The following is a 21,377-nucleotide window of genomic DNA, read 5'->3' as shown; positions in this document are numbered from 1 at the left end:
CTCGTCTAGGCCTAGACGAGGCGTCTTAAAGACCCTAAACGCCCCATCTAGGTCTATACGAGGCGTCTTAAAAAGTGTGGAAATAGGGATTAAGGTGTGTGAATATATACACCCTATGTAAAACTTGTGATTTATGCATGAAAATTAGATGTCTAAGCTAATTTTAATATTTAAAAAAAAAATTCTTACTTCCTTGTCAAAACTTTAGAAACCACTTTATAAATATACTGATGTAAAATTGTGGTACTTAAAATGATATTTCTTGAATATGAAAGTGTATGTTTCAGTTTTGGATGTTTATATTATAATTTATAGCCATACATTTGATTATCCTCTATGAATTATTGACAAATGTTTCAGTTTTGGATGTTTATACTATAATTTATAGCCATACATTTGATTATCCTCTATGAATTATTGACAAATTAAAATGGCTTTTCTCGTGTGCACATCAATTGATGCATGTCATATTTTGGTACATTTCCACTGCACAACGTATGTAGAATAACACGTCTTTTTCCAAAAAGAGGAAGACCTGGAATAACTTTCCAAGTCTACTCTTAAGTATTAAATAAGCAATGAGTTACTAGTATACTATAAATCTGTTACAGTCCATACGCTTCTACAAGGATTCAATCAATCAGATTATTCGACCATCATGTTAGCCTTCAATTTACCATTCTTTTTTGTGCTCCTCTTCTCTACCACAACCTCACAACCATACATACCCACCGATCAGGTCTTCCTCAGCTGTGGTTCATCCGCACCTACATATTCAAATTATGAACAGACACTGGGACGGTGACGAACATTCCAAATTTGTGCCTTCCAACATCACCACCACCTCCTTCTCATCCATCCCCGACAACCTTGATCCTTCTGTCCCCCAAGTCCCTTATTCCACTGCTCGAATTTTTAACACTTGTTCATTTACCGACACATTTCCTGTCTCCTCCTAAGGCCCCAAATATCTCCGTTTACATTTCTATCCTGCCACTTATTCCGGTCTCCACACCGAACAATCTTTCTTCTCCGTATCATCCAACGGATACTCTCTTTTAACTGTTGGATTTCCGGTTTTAGGGTTTCGAAGAATGATGATATTCTGGTTCATAAAAATGAATTGATAGCACATAATGTCATGTTACAATCGTATATATATGTATACAGAAATCATGGCCATAACTGTCAAAAATAAAACTTAGGATAGTAAATTAACTTGACTAATAATAATAATAATAATAGAATAATCTAATCTTATAATTAATCGTCTAACACCCTCCCGTAAATTGGATTATTCTTGGTTCATGCGCAGCAGCTGCTTCAAGCGTATAAAATCCTTTGGTTGAAGTGCCTTTGTCATAATATCTGCCATCTGATCTTTCGTTGTGCAATACACAACTTCTACTTCCCTTTTCTTGATTAAGTCCCTGATAAAATGATATTTGACTCGTATATGTTTACTTTTACCATGATACACTGGATCTCTGGCTAGACAGATAGTTGATTTATTATCACAGAATATTGAAACCGAGTATTCTTCTTTACCCTGTATATCATTTAGTATCCCTTTGATCCAAAGAGCCTGACATCCTGTCATAGATAATGCTATGTATTCAGCCTCAGTTGAGGACAGTGCCACTACCTTTTGTTTCTTTGATTGCCAAGATACAGGACCAGAGCCTAAGTGAAATATATATATCCCGAAGTACTTTTGCTATCATCAACATTTCCTGCATAATCACTATCACTAAACCCTACTAGATGTTTTCCTTTTCCTTTAGAATAAGTAACTCCTTGATCTTGAGTTCCTTTGATGTATTTCAAAATTCTTTTTGCTGCTTCCCAGTGACTTTTCTTTGGGCATTCCATAAACCTACTTATTTTGCTTACTGCAAACATAATATCTGGTCTAGTATTGGTGAGATACATTAAGCTTCCTACTAGGCTGCGATACACTCCCTCATTTACAAAATCTTCTGGATCATCCTTGGATAGCTTTAATCCATATTCCATTGGAGTAGACACTGTATTACACAGTGTCATGTTGTACTTATCCAATAAATTTCTCATGTATTTCTTTTGAGAGAGAGTGATATTCCCATTGTTATATGATACGTCCTTTCCTAGGAAGTAGTGTAGACGACCCATGTCTGTCATCTCAAATTCCCTTTTCATCGACATTTTGAATTCTAAGATCAATTCCATCGAGCTACTTGCTATGATCAAAGTCGTCTACATAAAGACATATTATGATCTTTCCCTCACTAGTGTCCTTAACGTAAAGTGTGTGTTCATATATGCACTTCTTAAATCTATTTTGAACAAGATATGTATCTATTCGACTGTACCATGCCCTAGGGGCTTGTTTCAAACCATATAGGGCTCGCTTGAGAAAACATACCTTCTTTTCTTCTCTTTTTTTAATGTAACCTTGAGGTTGCTCTATAAACACTTGTTCCTCCAATTTTCCATTTAAAAATGCTGTTTTAACATCCATTTGATGAAGATGCCATTCATAGTGAGCCGCGAGTGCTAATACTAGTCGGACTGTTTCGAATCTGATCGCAGGGGCAAATACTTCTTGATAGTCAATCCCATACTTCTGTTTGTATCCCTTTACCACCAGCCTGGCTTTGTATTTATCAACATTGCCTTTTTCATCATACTTAGTTTTGTAAATCCTTTTAACACCAATTGGTTTTTGATGTTTTGGAGGATCTACGAGTTCCCAAGTCTGATTTTTATGGATTGATTCCATCTCTTTATCCGTTGCTTCCCTCCATCTCGAGTCTTTCTCAGCTTCTTCATATGATGTAGGATCGGTGCTAGTATAAAGTACAAAGTTCACCACCTGCCTTTCGTTATACTTTTGTAAAGTTTCAGCATTTGTAAGCTCTCGTGTATTTTGATATATGTTATTTAGACTTCTAGTTTGGATAGTTTCATTCTGAGAATATGAAGAAGTTAATTCATGTTCATGCTGTTGTAAATGCTCGGCTACAGAGACATCACCATACTGTTGTGCTTCTTGACTCAGTTCTTCTTATTCTTGAGGTATTGCAGCACTATGTTCCGGCTGATCGCTAGCTGTTGTTGTTCCTTGTATCTTGTTTGTTTCACTGTCCTCTCGTGTCTCGCTATCATCGGAGTCAGTTACAACCAAGGGAACATCACTCATTTCAGAATTAATATCCCATCTCCTGTTCTCATCGAAAGTAACATCACGACTGATGATGATCTTATTGGTTTGTGGATTATAGAGTTTGTATCCCTTACTATGTTCACTATACCCAACAAACACCATTTTTTTCAGTTTTCTCGTTTAACTTGTCTCTATGTTGCTTGGGTATGTGTACATAGGCTAGACAGCCGAATACCTTTAAATGTTCCACATTGGGTTTGTTTCCATTCCATGCTTCATAAGGAGTTATGTTGGGTCTTGTCTTCGTGATTGTTCTATTTAGGATGTAGGTTGCACATGCTACTGCTCCTACTTTGGTAAGTGCTTGACATACATCATGCTCCTACTTAGGATGTAGGTTGCACAATTTGGTAAGTGCTTGACATACATCATGCTCCTACTTAACTCCATCAATGTCCTATTTTTTCTCTCTGCTACTCCATTCTGCTGTGGTGAATAACTATTTGTGAGTTGATGACGTATTCCATTTTGCTTCAGATAATCTTGAAACATCTTGCTACAATACTCTCCTCCTCGATCAGTTCTCGGTGTCTTAATTAAGTGATCTGATTGCTTTTCATTCAAGGCCTTGAATATTTTGAAATAGTGTAGTGCTTCTGATTTATACTTAAGAAAGAACACCCACGTTTTCCTTGAAAAATCATCTATAAAGGTAATAAAATACCTGCATCCTCCGATCGATTCAGTCCTCATGGGTCCGCATATGTCTGAGTGTACTAATTGTAAGGGCTTGTCAGCTTGCCATGTGATCTTCTTTGAAAATGGTTTTCTTGCCTGTTTTCCTGATATGCACCCTTCACAAATTCTCTCATTTTTCATAATCTTAGGTAAGCCGAGTACTAATTCCTTGTTTCCCATACTTATTAGCGTGTCCATGTTAACATGACCATACCTTTTATGCCAAAGTGATGACATATCTTTCACTGTCATTGTCATTGCAAAATTTAAGTCGCTATTCGGACGAAGGGGAAACATCTTATTGCTAGTCATCTTGATATCTCCGATGACCTCTTTACTTGTATCTTTGATAATACACTTATTGTCATGAAACAGAACATTATATCCTTTCTTTATAAGTTGCCCCACGCTTAATAGGTTGTGTTTCAAACCTTCTACGTAAAATACATTGGGTATTTTACGAACCTGATCTTTGATTTGTATAGATACTTCACCGCAGCCATGTACTTCCAGCCTTTTATCGTCTCCTGTCCGTACTTCTTTCTTCACGGATTCATCTAGATTGATGAATAAACTTCTGTTTCCCGTCATATGATTACTGCAACCGCTGTCCAGATACCAACAGTCTTCATTTACTGACTCTTCCATATTGAAAATCATAAACATTGTATCTTCTTGTTCGTTGATCTCTTCGTCTTGATGAATCAACGCGCTGTCTGTCCTCTCACTTTCTTCTTTACGTTGACAGAATCTGGCCGTGTGCCCTAACCGTTGACAGTTATAACAACGAATCGTGTTCATGTTCCAGCCCCTGTATTTATTACGGCCCTTCCCTCCTCCTCCTTCGTTTCTTGAGGATTTAAATCGATCTTGACTCGAATTCTGTACTTGAAACGTATGTTCTGTTGGATTATCTTCATAACGTTTCAATCTCAATTCATGAGATTGAAGTATGCCCATCAATTCTTCGGTTGTAACTGTCACACCCCAACCAATGGCGGAAACATCGGGAAGAGACGAAGTGTGAAGATTGCTCGAGACATCATAACGCTAATAATTGTGACAAGTATTTAAATAATCCGATTTCATTTCATAAGATAAATTATCAACATTTCAAATACAACAAGTTTAACAAAAATAACATAACAACATAACAAAATTGATACAACATATTAAACCCTAACGTCTATATGTGTATCTAGGCATCAACGCTACTTCTTTTCTTTGCATCATCCTCATCAACCTGTAACATGTTTAAAATAATTCAATGCAAAAGCAAAGGCGAGTATACAAGTTTGATACATACATAGCAAAAGATAAGTTTTAAACAATTCCTCATAGCAAGCATGTGATTCAAGATGAACATTTAAATATGGTATGTGTCTACCATATCAAACCAAAGAAACGCAATATGCTCATGACATTACCGAGATAAAGGGGCGGGTCGTTAATCCTATAGCGCTACATATGTCCCGGTTTGGCTCGTACGAAGTTAATGATAAATTCAACACATAAGATAAATCCAAGTTTAAAGCATCAAGCCATCACGTATACAAGCATGTTATAGGAATGTTCATGTGTTTAAGCAAAATGTTCATGTGTAAGTCGATAGATAAACATGTTACACCCCAAAAGTGGTAAAGTAAAAAGGGGGAATACGAGTATACTCACATTGGTTGCGTAAGAGAATTCCTTGAATTATCGCACGAGTAAAGATAGGGAAAAATCCAAGAGAACGAACAAGATCGATTATCCTAGATATTTAAGATCACATAACGAACTCATTATTTATTGGTTTAAAGTAAATGATTCTAATATTTATCGTTTATGGATTAATAACTTTGTATATTTTATCTTATGTCACTATCAACTTTTATTGTTATAAAAAGAAAATAAAATTGACAATTTATTTAGGTTAGAGATTTTTATTATAAAAGAATGAAATGAAAATGATACTTGCGTTGATTAAGTTTTTAAAGGAAACGAAAGGGAACTTATTAATTAATAATTATTCACTTTGAGTAAGGCTTTACTATATATGTAAAACGGAAATTATAAACTAAATACATAAAAAAATGATCAAAACCGGCCGAACCGGGATCGAACTTGAGACGCCTACGATGTTACATAATCAGGTTTTATAAAAAGGATTTAAGTTGCAGCGTCAAAAACGAAAACGAGACTCGAACCCACCACTGAACTATAATATTATTTAGTGTGGAATTGGATTTTTTTGTTTCCTTTGAACTTGAATACTTGCTACATTGTCACCTTCATCCATAATACAACAGAACAAGAACAACGACATAAACAAAAACACAACATTTTGTTTTCATTCTATTGACTTGGATGTAAACAATATGAACATTAAAATGAAAGGAGGATAGGAATACATACAAAGGAGAAAAGAATATACGTAAACTGTTGATTATGAACTCAAAATATTTTGTTGTTTAAATCGTGTATGATGTCGAGTGAAAGTAATAGAAGGTTAAACGAAAAACGAAATGAGCAAGAAAGTATACCGAACAGCGGGGCGATGGTGAGTTCAACTTCGACGTGAAACCCGGTTGGCTCCGGTGTCGTCTTCACGTTCCGGCGGCCCTCTGATGTCCTCGCGGGTGGGGTAACGGGAAGAATAAACTCCGCGCCTGTTTATATGTGATCGCACGAAGTTTTCAAGTCGTTTCGGGTGCTCCAAACTCCAGTGACGTGCCGATGACGCACAGAGTGTGCGATGGTATATACATATATGGTTATGTGAACTGTATGAAGGTTATAATAAGGTTCCAGTTCATGATTGTTTTTAAAATAGAGAGCACGCGTGATCGAGAAATCGGGAACGAGATTTTATTGAAACTTTATGTCTGCATTGCTGTCAAAAGTAGTTAGGCGGCATGGTCGGTTTTCAAAAGGAAATTAAATTAATGCCAACTTAAAACTTAGAGGTTAGGTTACAGCTGGGTTGGCGGTAAAAGAGGATGGAATTGAAACAAAACAAAAATTAATCTTGTTTTATTTTCTAATAAATGCACAAGTTGTCACTTAACTATGAGAGGTTAATAGATTAGGTAGAGTAATTTTGTTTAAGTTATATTTCCTCAAATAAACTAACTTTAATAACCTCGTTTACAAGCGTCTTTGAAACCTTTGATGAGCCTAACTAAGTTTAATAGCTAATTAATATTATTATAATAATGGTTTTATTATCATAACAATACTAATTAACAAATTAATTAAACCAATAATTAAATAAGAAATCGTATTTATAAAAGAATTGAATTTGGAATAAAAATCGTTCAACGGTTGTTTATTTCACGAAAATTTTCGTTTGTTCAAGGTTAGGATTCGATTTTTTTTTTTAAACGGGTCGATTTTGAAGGATGTTACAGTCTCCCCTACTTTTGGAGATTTCGTCCTCGAAATCTAAGAGAAAGACTTCTAAAGGTTCAAAAGAAAGAATAGATAAAGAATAGACGAGACTTGATCATAATGTTTTGCTTAAAGAAAGCTGTTTTCATGAATGCAAGCATATAGTTTTTTTTTTTCACATAGCATATAAAAGGTTCAAAAAGGTCTGCAAAACACTGAATTTCTCATGGCACGTTTTACGAAAGTTTGGTAACATGGTGAAAACACTTATATATAGGAAGTACCAGCGGCGTATCCACCATGTTTTGACCATGTTACATCCGTTTCGTCTTCGGTGTCATGTCACGTTCTGTGTATTACCATACGCAGTAGCACACTCTATGGTTCTCATACGCCTATCACTATAATCCCGTGTGCACCCGTGATTATTTTGATCGTCGCATGATCCGCATAGCTTGTACTAGTTGCGTATGAATCGGGGTATACAAAAAAATTTAGAATGTGCACGTACAAGGATATAGTATATAAGCAAGTCCATGTTTAAGTATGTGTGGGACCCACGCAAGCGAATCCCTTGGGTTACGCTCGCGTATAGGTACGAATGTATGAATTATGAGTAAGGATGAAAGTATGAGCATAAGTTTAAGTATGAATACGCATGTATGTATGAGCATAAACATAAAACGTGTAAGTAGTATGTGTACAAGTAGAAGCGTAAAACGTATAAGTAGTATGCGTATAAGTACAAGCATAAAACGTATGAACATAGGTGTAGGTATGAAAAATAAATATTGCGTATATAGTGTTTGTTGGGACACCACGGATCTAAGTGTATAAAACATTCAAAAGGTCGAGTATGTAAATACGAATGATATAAATGATGTTATCGCGAGGTATCGACCAAAATGTGTACGATGATATGCATGTATAGTTGTTTAAATGAAACATTGAGTTTATCGAATCAAAATTAGGTTGACCTTGATTGGAAGGGTAGAATATAGTTGTATATGTGAGAGGATATAAAGTGCTAATTGGTTAAGCATAATGTATTTTTGTAATGATTGAAATGCTACTTTTGTTTAAAAAAAAAGTTCATGTAAGTCAAAGATTGTCGGTTCCCATGAAGACTTCTTGCCCGCGTGTTTTGTAAATTGGTGTAGGAAGAAGGTTTTCGTTAAAAAGTAAGTTCGTTTCATCAAATAAGAAATTATGAATTTAGGAGGTTCTTGTGAAAACTAGGATCCTTAGAAGAGAAATTTAGCAAAAAAGGACTTAGTAAATAAAAAAAAAGTAACAAGTGATTTGTTGATGTTGAAAAGGGTATTTGGTAAAACAATCATATAACTTCTATAAGATCTTATAAGTATTTGAGAAGGGTTGGTTGGATTTTGATTAAAAGTAGAAGGTGAGCATGTTTTAGTGATTAAGTCGAATATGAAGTTCATGGGCAAGAGTTTCATTGAACCGATTAAATTGATAGGTAGCACTTCGTAAGGTTTTGAAGTTCGAGCAATTAAAACGTTTTAAGACATGATTATGAATTCCGCGTATAAGAATTGAGTGAAAATAGATTGTAGAATAAGAAGTACGTTTGATAAAACAATGTGTTTTAAAATCGGTATGATTGGGTATTTTGAATAACATTAAGCAATTTGGGTATAAAGTATGATCGAGTTTGCATAATAAGATATTTTGAAGAGGCGTTTTGGAAACGATCACCTAGGTAAAGGAATCACCCCTAGCTCGTTGGTGAGGTCATTTTTTTAAAAAAAAAAAAAAAAAAGGGAGTGGAGTTAATCGTCAAGGTAAGGAAATCACTCCAATCTCGATGATACGTCTCCACTAGTTGTTACAAGGAATATGAATTTAAATTATATGAAAATAATGCATATATAAATGTATCGAAAAGGTTCGATATGTTGTGCGCGTGAAAAGAGAAATCGAAGGTAAAACTCGAGGTTGAAAGATTACATCGTATAAAATGAACAATAGAAACACATGTTTGACCAAAGTTTGGAGTGTTCCAAAACGGAACTTTGACCAACCAAAGTGGTCGAAAAGTCTTTTGAATTTGAGGAGCATGCTTTGGCCTAATAGGTAAAATACTCTCGCCGACAAGTCGGTTAACGGTATTTACCCTTCCGGTTACTACATGTCCCAAATCAATTGAAATTTCGAGACTTGGCGGGATTTATGAAAAAAAAATATCAAGGAGTGGAACTACTCGACAAGGTGCGGGTTTCACCCCTAACTTGGCGATTTAGTATCCCAAGTGTGGTTGGTACTCGTCCGGTCAAAAGTTAATTTCGACACTTTAACGAGGGTCCACTAGAATTTGAAATTTGAATTTCTCCATCAAGGTGAGGATTTCACTCCTAACATAATGGTGAATTTCATGTAAAAAGAAAAGTAGATGGTTTGAGAGTTGTTCACCAAATTGTGGGTTTCACGCCTATTTTGGTGAAGTCGTCTCGTTTGTGTATTACGAGGGTTTGTGAATTTAGAATAGTCGAGTAAAATGTATAAGGAAGAGCGTATGTTAAAGGAATGAACAAACAAGTATAACACATCAGAAAGCATACCAAGAATAGCACATAAAGAGTGGGACAATAAAACAAATATTAACACATCGAAAAACAAGTTAAGAGTAGCACATAAATAATCGAACAATGAAACACGTATTAGCACATAAAACAAGTATTAATACATAATAAAACAAGTATAGCATGTCAAGTAGTTTCAAGCAAACCATGAGAATAAAGCTCTAAAACTATAGACTAGGTTAAAGCATTCCTACTTTTCCTAATTCCCTATAGTTATGGCTCTTATACCAATCTGTCACACCCCAACCAATGGCGGAAACATCGGGATGAGACGAAGTGTGAAGATTGCTCCAGACATCATAACGATAATAATTGTGACAAGTATTTAAATAATCCGATTTCATTTCATAAGATAAATTGTCAACATTTCAAATAAACCAAGTTTAACAAAAATAACATAACAACATAACAAAATTGATACAACATATTAAACCCTAATGTCTATATGTGTATCTAGGCATCAACGCTACTTCTTTTCTTTGCATCATCCTCATCAACCTGTAATATGTTTAAAATAATTCAATGCAAAAGCAAAGGCGAGTATACAAGTTTGATACATACATAGCAAAAGATAAGTTTTAAACAATTCCTCATAGCAAGCATGTGATTCAAGATGAACATTTAAATATGGTATGTGTCTAACATATCAAACCAAGGAAACGCAATATGCTCATGACATTACCGAGATAAAGGGGCGGGTCGTTAATCCTATAGCGCTACATATGTCACGGTTTGGCTCGTACGAAGTTAATGATAAATTCAACACATAAGATAAATCCAAGTTTAAAGCATCAAGCCATCACGTATACAAGCATGTTATAGGAATGTTCATGTGTTTAAGCAAAATGTTCATGTGTAAGTTGATAGATAAACATGTTACACCCCAAAAGTGGTAAAAGTAAAAAGGGGGAATACGAGTATACTCACATTGGTTGCGTAAGAGAATTCCTTGAATTATCGCACGAGTAAAGATAGGGAAAAATCCAAGAGAACGAACAAGAGCGATTATCCTAGATATTTAAGATCACATAACGAACTCATTATTTATTGGTTTAAAGTAAATGATTCTAATATTTATCGTTTATGGATTAATAACTTTGTATATTATATCTTATGTCACTATCAACTTTTATTGTTATAAAAAGGAAATAAAATTGACAATTTATTTAGGTTAGAGATTTTTATTATAAAAGAATGAAATGAAAATGATACTTGCGTTGATTAAGTTTTTAAAGGAAACGAAAGGGAACTTATTAATTAATAATTATTCACTTTGAATAAGGCTTTACTATATATGTAAAACAGAAATTATAAACTGAATACATAAAAAAATGATCAAAACCGGCCGAACCGGGATCGAACTTGAGACGCCTACGATGTTACATAATCAGGTTTTATAAAAAGGATTTAAGTTGCAGCGTCAAAAAACGAAAACGGGACTCGAACCCACCACTGAACTATAATATTATTTAGTGTGGAATTGGATTTTTTTTTATTTCCTTTGAACTTGAATACTTGCTACATTGTCACCTCTTCCATAATACAACAGATCAAGAACAACGACATAAACAAAAACACAACATTTTGTTTTCATTCTATTGACTTGGATGTAAACAGTATGAACATTAAAATGAAAGGAGGATAGGAATACATACAAAGGAGAAAAGAATATACGTAAACTGTTGATTATGAACTCAAAATATTTTGTTGTTTAAATCGTGTACGATGTCGAGTGAAAGTAATAGAAGGTTAAACGAAAAACGAAATGAGCAAGAAAGTATACCGAACAGTGGGGCGATGGTGAGTTCAACTTCGACGTGAAACCCGGTTGGCTCCGGTGTCCTCTTCACGTTCCGGCGGCCCTCCGATGTCCTCGCGGGTGGGGTAACGGGAAGAATAAACTCCGCGCCTGTTTATATGTGATCGCACGAAGTTTTCAAGTCGTTTCGGGTGCTCCAAACTCCAGTGACGTGCCGATGACGCACAAAGTGTGCGATGGTATATACATATATGGTTATGGGAACTGTATGAAGGTTATAATAAGGTTCCAGTTCATGATTGTTTTTAAAATAGAGAGCACGCGTGATCGAGAAATCGGGAACGGCATTTTATTGAAACTTTATGTCTGCATTGCTGTCAAAAGTAGTTAGGCGTCATGGTTGGTTTTCAAAAGGAAATTAAATTAATGCCAACTTAAAACTTAGAGGTTAGGTTACAGTTGGGTTGGCGGTAAAAGAGGATGGAATTGAAACAAAACAAAAATTAATCTTGTTTTATTTTCTTATAAATGCACAAGTTGTCACTTAACTATGAGAGGTTAATAGATTAGGTAGAGTAATTTTGTTTAAGTTATATTTCCTCAAATAAACTAACTTTAATAACCTCGTTTACAAGCGTCTTTGAAACCTTTGATGAGCCTAACTAAGTTTAATAGCTAATTAATATTATTATCATAATGGTTTTATTATCATAACAATACTAATTAACAAATTAATTAAACCAATAATTAAATAAGAAATCGTATTTATAAAAGAATTGAATTTGGAATAAAAATCGTTCAACGGTTGTTTATTTCACGAAAATTTTCGTTTGTTCAAGGTTAGGATTCGATTTTTTTTTTAAACGGGTCGATTTTGACGGATGTTACAGTCTCCCCTACTTTTGGAGATTTCGTCCTCGAAATCTAAGAGAAAGACTTCTATAGGTTCAAAAGAAAGAATAGATTAAGAAAAGACGAGACTTGATCATAATGTTTTGCTTAAAGAAAGCTGTTTTCATGAATGCAAGCATATAGTTTTTTTTTTTCACATAGCATATAAAAGGTTCAAAAAGGTCTGCAAAACACTGAATTTCTCATGGCACGTTTTACGAAAGTTTGGTAACATGGTGAAAACACTTATATATAGGAAGTACCAGCGGCGTATCCACCATGTTTTGACCATGTTACATCCGTTTCGTCTTCGGTGTCATGTCACGTTCCGTGTATTACCATACGCAGTAGCACACTCTATGGTTCTCATACGCCTATCACTATAATCCCGTGTGCACCCGTGATTATTTTGATCGTCGCATGATCCGCATAGCTTGTACTAGTTGCGTATGAATCGGGGTATACATAAAAATTTAGAATGTGCACGTACAAGGATATAGTATATAAGCAAGTCCATGTTTAAGTATGTGTGGGACCCACGCAAGCGAATCCCTCGGGTTACGCTCGCGTATAGGTACGAATGTATGAATCATGAGTAAGGATAAAAGTATGAGCATAAGTTTAAGTATGAATACGCATGTATGTATGAGCATAAACATAAAACGTGTAAGTAGTATGTGTACAAGTAGAAGCGTAAAACGTATAAGTAGTATGCGTATAAGTACAAGCATAAAACGTATGAACATAGGTGTAGGTATGAAAAATAAATATTGCGTATATAGTGTTTGTTGGGACACCACGGATCTAAGTGTATAAAACATTCAAAAGGTCGAGTATGTAAATACGAATGATATAAATGATGTTATCGCGAGGTATCGACCAAAATGTGTACGATGATATGCATGTATAGTTGTTTAAATGAAACATTGAGTTTATCGAATCAAAATTAGGTTGACCTTGATTGGAAGGGTAGAATATAGTTGTATATGTGAGAGGATATAAAGTGCTAATTGGTTAAGCATAATGTATTTTTGTAATGATTGAAATGCTACTTTTGTTTAAAAAAAAAAGTTCATGTAAGTCAAAGATTGTCGGTTCCCATGAAGACTTCTTGCCCGCGTGTTTTGTAAATTGGTGTAGGAAAAAGGTTTTCGTTAAAAAGTAAGTTCGTTTCATCAAATAAGAAATTATGAATTTAGGAGGTTCTTGTGAAAACTAGGATCCTTAGAAGAGAAATTTAGCAAAAAAGGACTTAGTAAATAAAAAAAAAGTAACAAGTGATTTGTTGATGTTGAAAAGGGTATTTGGTAAAACAATCATATAACTTCTATAAGATCTTATAAGTATTTGAGAAGGGTTGGTTGGATTTTGATTAAAAGTAGAAGGTGAGCATGTTTTAGTGATTAAGTCGAATATGAAGTTCATGGGCAAGAGTTTCATTGAACCGATTAAATTGATAGGTAGTTTTTGAAGTTCGAGCAATTAAAACGTTTTAAGACATGATTATGAATTTCGCGTATAAGAGTTGAGTGAAAATAGATTGTAGAATAAGAAGTACGTTTGATAAAACAATGTGTTTTAAAATCGGTATGAGTGGGTATTTTGAATAACATTAAGCAATTTGGGTATAAAGTATGATCAAGTTTGCATAATAAGATATTTTGAAGAGGCGTTTTGGAAACGATCACCTAGGTAAAGGAATCACCCCTAGCTCGTTGGTGAGGTCGTTTTTTTTTTTTTTTTTAAAGGGAGTGGAGTTAATCGTCAAGGTAAGGAAATCACTCCAATCTCGATGATACGTCTCCACTAGTTGTTACAAGGAATATGAATTTAAATTATATGAAAATAATGCATATATAAATGTATCGAAAAGGTTCGATATGTTGTGCGCGTGAAAATAGAAATCGAAGGTAAAACTCGAGGTTGAAAGATTACATCGTATAAAATGAACAATAGAAACACATGTTTGACCAAAGTTTGGAGTGTTCCAAAACGGAACTTTGACTAACCAAAGTGGTCGAAAAGTCATGTTACAATCGTATATATATGTATACAGAAATCATGGCCATAACTGTCAAAAATAAAACTTAGGATAGTAAATTAACTTGACTAATAATAATAATAATAATAATAGAATAATCTAATCTTATAATTAATCGTCTAACACCCTCCCGTAAATTGGATTATTCTTGGTTCATGCGCAGCAGCTGCTTCAAGCGTATAAAATCCTTTGGTTGAAGTGCCTTTGTCATAATATCTGCCATCTGATCTTTCGTTGTGCAATACACAACTTCTACTTTCCTTTTCTTGATTAAGTCCCTGATAAAATGATATTTGACTCGTATATGTTTACTTTTACCATGATACACTGGATCTCTGGCTAGACAGATAGTTGATTTATTATCACAGAATATTGAAACCGAGTATTCTTCTTTACCCTGTATATCATTTAGTATCCCTTTGATCCAAAGAGCCTGACATCCTGTCATAGATAATGCTATGTATTCAGCCTCAGTTGAGGACAGTGCCACTACCTTTTGTTTCTTTGATTGCCAAGATACAGGACCAGAGCCTAAGTGAAATATATATATCCCGAAGTACATTTGCTATCATCAACATTTCCTGCATAATCACTATCACTAAACCCTACTAGATGTTTTCCTTTTCCTTTAGAATAAGTAACTCCTTGATCTTGAGTTCCTTTGATGTATTTCAAAATTCTTTTTGCTGCTTCCCAGTGACTTTTCTTTGGGCATTCCATAAACCTACTTATTTTGCTTACTGCAAACATAATATCTGGTATAGTATTGGTGAGATACATTAAGCTTCCTACTAGGCTGCGATACACTCCCTCATTTACAAAATCTTCTGGATCATCCTTGGATAGCTTTAATCCATATTCCATTGGAGTAGACACTGTATTACACAGTGTCATGTTGTACTTATCCAATAAATTTCTCATGTATTTCTTTTGAGTGAGAGTGATATTCCCATTGTTATATGATACTTCCTTTCCTAGGAAGTAGTGTGGACGACCCATGTCTGTCATCTCAAATTCCCTTTTCATCGACATTTTGAATTCTAAGATCAATTCCATCGAGCTACTTGCTATGATCAAAGTCGTCTACATAAAGACATATTATGATCTTTCCCTCACTAGTGTCCTTAACGTAAAGTGTGTGTTCATATATGCACTTCTTAAATCTATTTTGAACAAGATATGTATCTATTCGACTGTACCATGTCCTAGGGGCTTGTTTCAAACCATATAGGGCTCGCTTGAGAAAACATACCTTCTTTTCTTCTCCTTTTTTAATGTAACCTTGAGGTTGCTCTATAAACACTTGTTCCTCCAATTTTCCATTTAAAAATGCTGTTTTAACATCCATTTGATGAAGATGCCATTCATAGTGAGCCGCGAGTGCTAATACTAGTCTGACTGTTTCGAATCTGATCGCAGGGGCAAATACTTCTTGATAGTCAATCCCATACTTCTGTTTGTATCCCTTTACTACCAGTCTGGCTTTGTATTTATCAACATTGCTTTTTTCATCATACTTAGATTTGTAAATCCATTTAACACCAATTGGTTTTTGATGTTTTGGAGGATCTACGAGTTCCCAAGTCTGATTTTTATGGATTGATTCCATCTCTTTATCCATTGCTTCCCTCCATCTCGAGTCTTTCTCAGCTTCTTCAGATGATGTAGGATCGGTGCTAGTATAAAGTACAAAGTTCACCACCTGCCTTTCGTTATACTTTTGTAAAGTTTCAGCATTTGTAAGCTCTCGTGTATTTTGATATATGTTATTTAGACTTCTCGTTCGGATGGTTTCATTCTCAGAATCTGAAGAAGTTAATTCATGTTCATGCTGTTGTAAATGCTCGGCTGCAGAGACATCACCATACTGTTGTGCTTCTTGACTCAGTTCTTCTTCTTCTTGAGGTATTGCAGCACTATGTTCCGGCTGATCGCTGGCTGTTGTTGTTCCTTGTATCTTGTTTGTTTCACTGTCCTCTCGTGTCTCGCTATCATCGGAGTCAGTTACAACCAAGGGAACATCACTCATTTCAGAATTAATATCCCATCTCCTGTTCTCATCGAAAGTAACATCACGACTGATGATGATCTTATTGGTTTGTGGATTATAGAGTTTGTATCCCTTACTATGTTCACTATACCCAACAAACACCATCTTTTCAGTTTTCTCGTTTAACTTGTCTCTATGTTGCTTGGGTATGTGTACATAGGCTAGACAGCCGAATACCTTTAAATGTTCCACATTGGGTTTGTTTCCATTCCATGCTTCATAAGGAGTTATGTTGGGTCTTGTCTTCGTGATTGTTCTATTTAGGATGTAGGTTGCACATGCTACTGCTTCAGCCCAGTAACAATTTGGTAAGTGCTTGACATACATCATGCTCCTACTTAACTCCATCAATGTCCTATTTTTTCTCTCTGCTACCCCATTCTGCTGTGGTGAATAACTATTTGTGAGTTGATGACGTATTCCATTTTGCTTCAGATAATCTTGAAACATCTTGCTACAATACTCTCCTCCTCGATCAGTTCTCAGTGTCTTAATTAAGTGATCTGATTGCTTTTCATTCAAGGCCCTGAATATTTTGAAATAGTGTAGTGCTTCTGATTTATACTTAAGAAAGAACACCCACGTTTTCCTTGAAAAATCATCTATAAAGGTAATAAAATACCTGCATCCTCCGATCGATTCAGTCCTCATGGGTCCGCATATGTCTGAGTGTACTAATTGTAAGGGCTTGTCAGCTTGCCATGTGATCTTCTTTGAAAATGGTTTTCTTGCCTGTTTTCCTGATATGCACCCTTCACAAATTCTCTCATTTTTCATAATCTTAGGTAAGCGGAGTACTAATTACTTATTTCCCATACTTATTAGCGTGTCCATGTTAACATGACCATACCTTTTATGCCAAAGTGATGACATATCTTTCACTGTCATTGTCATTGCAAAATTTAAGTCGCTATTCGGACGAAGGGGAAACATCTTATTGCTAGTCATTTTGATATCTCCGATGACCTCTTTACTTGTATCTTTGATAATACACTTATTGTCATGAAACAAAACATTATATCCTTTCTTTATAAGTTGCCCCACGCTTAATAGGTTGTGTTTCAAACCTTCTACGTAAAATACATTGGGTATTTTACGAACCTGATCTTTGATTTGTATAGATACTTCACCGCAGCCATGTACTTCCAGCCTTTTATCGTCTCCTGTCCGTACTTCTTTCTTCACGGATTCATCCAGATTGATGAATAAACTTCTGTTTCCCGTCATATGATTACTGCAACCGCTGTCCAGATACCAACAGTCTTCATTTACTGACTCTTCCATATTGAAAATCATAAACATTGTATCTTCTTGTTCGTTGATCTCTTCGTCTTGATGAATCAACGCGCTGTCTGTCCTCTCACTTTCTTCTTTACGTTGACATAATCTGGCCGTGTGCCCTAACCGTTGACAGTTATAACAACGGATCGTGTTCATGTTCCAGCCCCTGTATTTATTACGGCCCTTCCCTCCTCCTCCTTCGTTTCTTGAGGATTTAAATCGATCTTGACTCGAATTCTGTACTTGAAATGCATGTTCTGTTGGATTATCTTCATAACGTTTCAATCTCAATTCATGAGATTGAAGTATGCCCATCAATTCTTCGGTTGTAACATTTTCCAGATCCTTTGTTTCCTCCACTGTTATCACCACAGACTCGAAATTTCGAGTCAAACTACGTAATATCTTTTCTACGATCCGTTGTTCACTGATTTTCTCTTCATTCATTCGTAATTGATTAACAATAAGGATTACTCTATTGAAATATTCTTCAATCGATTCCCCTTCTTTCATTTTTAATGCATCGAATTCACAACGAAGAGTTTGAAGTTTAATAGTTTTTACCCGGTTTTCTCCTCGGTAAGATTTATGTAGAATATTCCAGGCTTCGTATGATGATTTCGCTAATGCAATTCTTTCGAATATGGTATCATTTACCGACTGAAAGATGATATGTAGAGCCTTTCTGTCCTTCTTGCTTGCATCCTTATGTGCCGTCTTTGCTTCTTCAGTGGGATTCGCTCCCAATTCTTGTATTCCTTCATCAACAATATTCCATAATTCTTGTGATTCGAACAAGACTTTAATCTGAATATGCCAGTGATAATAATTTTGTCCAGTAAGTTTAGGAATTTGAGTTTGAATTCCCTGAACTTGATTCATGTTTTGATCGTAACTTGTGATTTCGCGGATGTGAATTTGGATCGATGTGGCTCTCATACCACTATGTTGGATTTCCGGTTTTCGGGTTTCGAAGAATGATGATATTCTGGTTCATAAAAATGAATTGATAGCACATAATGTCATGTTACAATCGTATATATATGTATACAGAAATCATGGCCATAACTGTCAAAAATAAAACTTAGGATAGTAAATTAACTTGACTAATAATAATAATAATAATAATAGAATAATCTAATCTTATAATTAATCGTCTAACATTAACCAACTTCAGCGCTTTCCTGGCTGCCTCCTTTATGGCAAAGTCTCATGTTGTCAAAGAATTCCTCATCTATGTAAAAGATGCACAAATCTTAAATGTTACTTTTACACCCTCACCCAACGCATACGCCTTCATCAATGGTATTGAAATTGTTTCAATGCCTGAACATTTGTATTTTAAAGCCAAGATGCCGAAATACGTTAATGGGTATACAGGACCCTTTATTAATATGGACACGGCGCTTGAGAATGTTTACAGGCTAAACATGGGTGGAGGAGGAATACCTGGTAACGATGATACTGGTATGTACACGTCATGGGATCAAGATGAAGTCTACATATTTGGAGCTGCAATTGGGTTAAGGCCTACTTATCATAGTCCAATCATGTATACATTGGAGACGCCCAATTATACCGCACCTGAGTTAGTTTATCAAAGCCAGAGGAGTATGGGCAATCAGTCTGACAGGTACAATCTGACTTGGATACTTCCTGTTGATTCTGGGTTTTATTACATGCTCCGCCTCCATTTTTGCAACATCATACCACAATACACAAAGAAAGGTGATGTGCGTTTTAGAATTTTTATCAACAATCAAACAGCTGAGCAGTATGCTGATGTATTCTGCTGGACTCAAGGTAGTGGGTATCCTGTATTCAAGGATTACATGGTATTTGTCAACAGTAATGGTGGCCACCAAAGCAAGCAAGATTTGTGGCTTGCAATGCATCCTGACCCCAGCTCTGAACTATACCTTGATGCTTATTTAAACGGTTTGGAAGCATTCAAGCTGAGTGTGAACGGTAGTCTTTCAAGCCCAAACCCGGAACTTAGTCCTGATCACCTACAGCCAAGCGTTTTGTCGGCCACAAAAGGGGAGAAGAAGAATCCGCCATTTTCCACAATTTTTGGAGTTGTTGGAGGATGTTTAGTCTTGCTACTGTCTATTTTAATTCTTTTAGTATTTCGACGACAAAGGCGAGTAAAACACCATAGCACCACAACCAATAAGTCATCATGGGGTCAAACTTCTAGTGATACAATACTTCGCTGCCGTCGTTTTACACTACAAGAAGTCAAAATGGCTACAGATGAATTCAATGACAATTGTAGCATTGGTAGTGGAGGTTTCGGTAAGGTGTACAAAGGGTACATGGACAACGCTACAACAATCGTAGCAATCAAACGCCTCAACCCTTCATCTAGCCAGGGTCCTCATGAATTCTTAACAGAAATATCGCTATTGTATAAAATAGGTCATGTCCATCTAGTGTCCATGATTGGATATTGTGTAGAGGATGGAGAGATGTTACTTGTCTATGATTACATGGCCCACGGGACTCTACGAGAACATCTCTACAACACGAGCAAACCTCCACTGTCATGGAAAAGACGTCTTGATATTTGCATTGGCGCAGCCAAAGGCTTGAATTATCTCCACTCTATGGAAAAGCGTGCGATAATTCATCGGGATGTCAAGTCCACAAATATCTTACTGGATGAGAATTGGGTTTCTAAGTTCGGTTTGTCAAAGCTAGGTTCAAAAGATCCATCAAAAACACATGTTAGCACGCTGGTGAAGGGAAGTTTTGGGTACATCGATCCTGAATATTGCCGGACCAAACAACTGACAGAGAAGTCTGATGTGTACTCATTTGGAGTGGTTCTTTTAGAGGTGTTATGTGCAAGACCTGCTATCGTTCAACGAGTGAGAGACGAGCAAGTGAATTTGGCAGAATGGGGCAAGAGTTGCCATCGAAAGGGAACCTTAGAAGAAATCATTGATCCAAATCTAAGCGGTGAGATCGCTCCTCGGTGTTTGAGGAAGTTCGGAGAGGTGGCAAGTAGTTGCTTGCATGAGATAGGGAGCGAGCGACCTGCAATGGAAGAGGTGGTTTGGGGACTAGAGTTTGCATTGGAACTACAAGAAGCTGCTGAGGAAACTGATGGTGATCATGTGTAAACTGTAAAGTGAACTATTTATTTTCACATAAATACCGTATTATTTCATACTTATGTAATAACTAAACTTGTCAAATACTCAATAAATTGTTTATTAGGATTTCACAAAATAAAATAGATGTCTAAATATCATAGCTTACCATACCTTTTTTTTTTTTTTTGTTATAACTACTATCTAGTTATCTAACTAGTTATCCAATGTCTTTTATGTTAGAAACTTCAAATTATTTAATAACTAAACTTGTCAAACACTTAATAAATTGTTTATTACGATTTCACAAAATATAAATAGATGTCTAAATATTATATCTTACCATTTTTGTTGTAACTACAAACTAGTTATCCAATCACTTTTACCCTAGAAATTTCA

General features: G+C 35.6%; 1 protein-coding gene across 1 annotated transcript in view; it reads left to right on the top strand.

Annotated features, from left to right (window-relative positions):
- LOC110912400 (receptor-like protein kinase FERONIA) overlaps positions 1–21,107 on the top strand; it is a 31,215-nt gene extending 10,108 nt beyond the window's left edge. The window contains exons 4-5 of the mRNA XM_022157094.2: positions 961–1,057; positions 19,043–21,107. Coding sequence (XP_022012786.2) covers positions 961–1,057; positions 19,043–21,008 — 2,063 coding nt within the window. The 3' untranslated portion in view covers positions 21,009–21,107. The remainder of the gene's footprint in view (positions 1–960; positions 1,058–19,042) is intronic.
- The last annotated feature ends 270 nt before the right edge of the window (positions 21,108–21,377 follow it).

The sequence above is a fragment of the Helianthus annuus genome, chromosome 15, assembly GCF_002127325.2.
Source record: "Helianthus annuus cultivar XRQ/B chromosome 15, HanXRQr2.0-SUNRISE, whole genome shotgun sequence".
NCBI lineage: Eukaryota > Viridiplantae > Streptophyta > Magnoliopsida > Asterales > Asteraceae > Helianthus > Helianthus annuus.
Note: the sequence above shows the minus strand (reverse complement) of the source record. Positions and strands in the feature narration are given on the sequence as shown.